The 4,716-nt window shown below is 63.3% G+C and overlaps 3 protein-coding genes across 3 annotated transcripts in view; all 3 read left to right on the top strand.

The window, feature by feature from the left end:
* EMIHUDRAFT_232305 (hypothetical protein) overlaps positions 1-431 on the top strand; it is a gene marked incomplete at both ends in the record, with an annotated part of 2,267 nt that extends 1,836 nt beyond the window's left edge. Inside the window, 2 exons of the mRNA XM_005783261.1 lie at positions 150-318; positions 409-431. Of these exons, the coding sequence (XP_005783318.1) occupies positions 150-318; positions 409-431 (192 nt within the window). The remainder of the gene's footprint in view (positions 1-149; positions 319-408) is intronic.
* Positions 432-1,419: 988 nt separating this feature from the next.
* Positions 1,420-2,378, top strand: EMIHUDRAFT_365166 (hypothetical protein; the record flags this gene model as incomplete). The annotated part of the gene is made up of 5 exons (XM_005783260.1): positions 1,420-1,467; positions 1,580-1,586; positions 1,631-1,734; positions 1,809-1,952; positions 2,101-2,378. Coding segments are annotated over 3 exons (349 nt in total), but the record flags the coding sequence as incomplete, so codon positions are not given.
* A 1,605-nt stretch (positions 2,379-3,983) lies between these two features.
* EMIHUDRAFT_113014 (hypothetical protein) lies at positions 3,984-4,451 on the top strand (the record flags this gene model as incomplete). The annotated part of the gene is made up of 1 exon (XM_005783259.1): positions 3,984-4,451. The coding sequence occupies one exon, from the start codon at positions 3,984-3,986 to the stop codon at positions 4,449-4,451; it is 468 nt and encodes a 155-aa protein (XP_005783316.1).
* Positions 4,452-4,716: the final 265 nt, after the last annotated feature.

Here is a 4,716-nt window from a genome sequence, read left to right as displayed (position 1 = left end):
GGGGGGAGGTGTCGCCTCCGGGGTTGGTGCAAGGCGCGACCAGCCACTCTCTCGCCACGGAAGAAGCGGAGGCTGCGGGGGCGCTGCGGCGCGCCGCCGAGGCGGACGCGGCGGCGGCGGCGGCGAGCTGTCCGTCTGCGGGTGCCGAGTTTGAGTGGCGTGCCGGCGAGGGCAGCAGCGAGGAGGAGGACGCGGGCCCGCTGGACGACCGGGTGGAGGGGGCGATCGACGCGATCAACGCGGCGAGGGATGCGATGAACGCGCGCCAGCTCGACCTCGAGGCGGCTAAGCGGGAGCTGGGCGCCGCGGAGGCGCAGAGTGCGGCGGAGATCACGCGGAGGAGAGGAGATCACGCGGGAGGAGATGGTTGGAGTAGCCGGTGAGGGGGTGAGTCACTCCCCCGCTCAGGGAAGGAGATGGTTGGAGAGTAGCCGGTGAGGGGGTGAGCCACTCCCCCGCTCAGGGAAGGAGATGGTTGGAGTAGCCGGTGAGGGGGTGAGTCACTCCCCCGCTCAGGGAAGGAGATGGTTGGAGTAGCCGGTGAGGGGGTGAGTCACTCCCCCGCTCAGGGAAGGAGATGGTTGGAGTAGCCGGTGAGGGGGTGAGTCACTCCCCCGCTCAGGGAAGGAGATGGTTGGAGTAGCCGGTGAGGGGGTGAGTCACTCCCCCGCTCAGGGGAGGAGATGGTTGGAGTAGCCGGTGAGGGGGTGAGTCACTCCCCCGCTCAGGGAAGGAGATGGTTGGAGAGTAGCCGGTGAGGGGGTGAGCCACTCCCCCGCTCAGGGAAGGAGATGGTTGGAGTAGCCGGTGAGGGGGTGAGTCACTCCCCCGCTCAGGGAAGGAGATGGTTGGAGTAGCCGGTGAGGGGGTGAGTCACTCCCCCGCTCAGGGAAGGAGATGGTTGGAGTAGCCGGTGAGGGGGTGAGTCACTCCCCCGCTCAGGGAAGGAGATGGTTGGAGTAGCCGGTGAGGGGGTGAGTCACTCCCCCGCTCAGGGAAGGAGATGGTTGGAGTAGCCGGTGAGGGGGTGAGTCACTCTTCCGCTCAGGCACAGACCGCGCTCGAGATCACGCGGCTGCGCGAGCACGAGCACCGCGACAACCTCGCACAAGTCGAGAAGTATGAGTTGCTCAAGCAGAGGGCGGCGGAGGCGCGGGCGGCGGCCGAGGCGCGGGCTGCGGGCGGCGAGGACGCCGCCAGCAGCGGCAGCGGCGGCACCGCGGCCTCGGAGGCGACGACGGCGGCAACGCCGATGGCGCCGACGCCGGCAGAGCTGGCGGCGGTCGAGGCGATGGAGGCGCAGTCGCTTCGCATGGCTTGCGACCTTTCCGACGTCTTCATATCGCTGGTGCTGCCGCACCGCACCACCCGCGGGACTGAACCCACGCTGGGTTCGGTACTCTGGAGGTATGGTACCAGGTGCCGTACTTCACCTACGTGGGCGTCGCCGAGCAGTCCCTCGACGACGCGAGATAGAGCCGAGATAGAGCCGAGATAGAGCCCAGGTATAGCCCAGAGATGGCCCTCAGCCCTGCTGCCGTTATGTTTCTATTTCTAGGCGCGTTTCTGGCGGCAGCACCCCCCCCAAAGAAGAAATACTGCGCGCCATGCTTCTGCTCCTAGGCGCGCGCGGCGGTGGGGGCGGCGCAGGCGGCGGTGCGCGCGGCGCGGCGAGACTACCACACCTCGATGGACAATCTCGAGCAGATCTCGCTCGACATCCAGCGGGCGCAGGCGCACCGCTACCGCGCCACCCACCGCACCCAAACCCACACTGGATTCGACCACTCTGGGGGGTATGGTACCAGGCGGAGGAGCGGAGGCGAGCCGAGGACGAGTCGGCAGCAGCGGCGGCGCAGTCGGCGTGGGAGGCGCTGCTCGCCGCGACGGACGTGAGCGAGGAGGCGATGAGCGTGCCCGCCGCGCAAGCGGCCCTCGCAGTCGCGCGCGAGGCGCGTGCCGTGTCGATCACGAAGTGACACGAACTGAGATCACAACGGTGGGAGTCGTTCCCGGCGGACTCTCGCGTCCGTCCCATTCATCGGCCACCGGTCGGGCCCTTCCTCCTCAGCAACTCACTAAAGTCGTCGCTGCGAGCAGGCGCGCGTCGAGACAGAGCGGCTCGAGGCGGCGGCTGCCCTCATCGAGGGCGCAGAGGAGGCGCAGCGCCAAAAGGCAATCTCGGACGCCGTCGCGGCGGCCAAGCGGCACATACAGGCTGCGCGCGGCGGGGCGGCGGGCGCGGCCGAGGCGCCCTGATCGCCGGCGTGATAGTAGTAAATCGGGGTGCCCCCAGTGTCGCGTTATGTTGTCAGTCAGTCGCGTGTGTGTGGCCGCGCCGACCACAAGCGCGGTCTTTTTACTTTTAGCGAAAACGTGTCTGAAACTTTTTCTCGCAGCTCGAGCTCTCGAGCTCGACCACACATATTAACCCCACTTTTCACACGACTCGCGCTTGCTCCTGTTCGTACAACAGTAGTTGCCTTAAAGTTGCTTTTTTGCGCGGCTCCAGCCCAAGTTCCAGCCCTCCCCTGCGTCCTGGGTCTCTTCAGACTTCACACTCCAAGGGGCTGCTCACACACACACACACACACACACACACACACACACACACACACACACACACACACACACACACACACACACACACACACACACACACACACACACACACACACACACACACACACACACCTCTGGGCCGGCGCGGGGGCCCCCGGCCCACACCGTGCGCCGCGCAGCAGTGCGGAAACGGGGCTCCGGCTCTATGAGTCTCTATGAGCACCGACTTCCCGATCTAACCCGGTCTAACAGAGGGCAGATTTGGAGAGATCTCGAGGAGTACATACAGATAGACCCTCCAACCATCAGAAAACTCCGACCTGATCGGTCGTACTGACCGCCGACAGATCACTGCAGACAGCAGACAGGCCGACGTCTGCACGCGGCCGGCCGGGCGAGAGGCTTGACACGATCCGACCCTGCGACCCTGACGCTGCTGCTCTAGCTATCAGCCATGCACTGCTGACTGCTGCCACAATGTGCGACCTGTGCTGGCCCACTTGGCGGCCTTCCCGGTCAGTGGTGAGGCGCAGTTCAGAGCTGTCGATGGCGCGATGCCGCACTGGTCCCACATTGGTGACACGAGACCACCAAGTTTGCCGGTCCAAGAGAGAGGCACCGGCGCTGTCCTGAGAAGGTGCGTGGTCCCTCTTGACTGCCCATGCGCGCGAGGCTGTGTAGGCATAGCCTCGAGAGTGCCAGCAGCCCAGGGCTGCCACACACCCTGGAGTTGGCGCACACATAACTCAATCAAGGCCACTTCCTCCCTGTCGCCCCCCCCAGCACTCCACCGTGCCGATAATTCATTGGATGAGTGTTCGCAAGCAGAAGTGCGTGTGCTGATTCTAGGCCGCACGCCGTAGGTAGGTAGGTAGTAAGGTGAAGAACAGCCGTGGCCCAAATAAAGGTTTTCTTCATTTTCCAGGCAGTCGAGTTCGCGCTGTTCAGGTGTATATTATTTTTGCGTGGGGCGGACATCATGCCGGGGTAGGTAGGTAGGGTCTGGGCCCTCCCGTCGGGTTTTTCCCTCTCTTCACGCTGGAATTTTCACAGCAGAAAAAGAAATTTTCCCCGGAAATCACGATGTCAACCCTCCCCAAATGGGTGATCTGATGCTTGTAGGGCTTGAGAGTGGCCTGCCATGTCACAGGAAGGACTGTGGTTGCAGGATAGTACCACCAACCATCACTCTAGTTGGTATAGTACCCCACCTTCACCCATCCTGTGATTTCTTTTTTAGTTTCCCATAAGTAAGGTAGGTAGGTAGGTAGGTAGGTAGGGGCACCGCAGCGGCCGGTCAGGTTTTTCCAGAATTTCAGCATGATGTCCGCCCCACGCAAAAATAAACGCCACCTGCGCTGTTTGCTGTCGGTCCATCGGTCCGTGCTCCGACCTGGGACCGGCCCCGATCACGCGACCCCATGATCTCCGGCTCCTGCTGCGCCATCGTCGCGCTCGTCGCGCTCCTCTGCCTCAGCCAGCTTCGCATCTTCGCGCAGCGGCGGGAGCTCGCCGCCGCGCGAGAGCTTGCCAGCCTTGCTTCCGCCCGCGACCATCGGATCAAGGCTCGCCTCAAGCGCATGCACCGGCTGCTGAGGGCGGCCGAGGTGCGGGAAAACGTGTCCGTCTGCCCACCGCCTTCGCCTGTTGCCACGAAACCCGCCAGTGGAGACAGCGCAACCGGCACCGGCACCGGCTCTGGGACAGCAGAGGATGGCCTGCCAGCGTCTCTGCTTCTCAAGGCGCAGCGTTCCTGGGACTGGCGCGCGATCGCGTCGGAGGCGCTGCGTCCGTGGGGCTCCATCCGGAAGGAGCAGCTCGACACCGCCGTCGCCGCGTGCAACGACAACGGGACGATGTACTGTCAGCGTCTGCAGGCCACTGCCTAGACACTTCCGAGACATTTCCTGGACACTTTCGAGAAAAGACGATGTACTGTCAGCGTCTGCAGGCGCACTGAGCTCGATGCTCTCCCCAGCTTCTTTCTTTTTCTCCCCCTCCTTCCTCCTCCACCATCATCTTCTTCTTTCCCTACAATTAAGTCCTTTTCTCGCACCCTGGCTTTTCGTGAATCAAGTGCTACAAGGGCTCGACTCTAACCTCTATTTTCCTATCATTCTCCCTAATTTTATCCATATGTTGCACAAAGGGTTC

The sequence above is a fragment of the Emiliania huxleyi genome (assembly GCF_000372725.1).
Source record: "Emiliania huxleyi CCMP1516 chromosome Unknown EMIHUscaffold_180, whole genome shotgun sequence".
Classification (NCBI taxonomy): Eukaryota; Haptophyta; order Isochrysidales; family Noelaerhabdaceae; genus Emiliania; species Emiliania huxleyi.
Note: the sequence above shows the minus strand (reverse complement) of the source record. Positions and strands in the feature narration are given on the sequence as shown.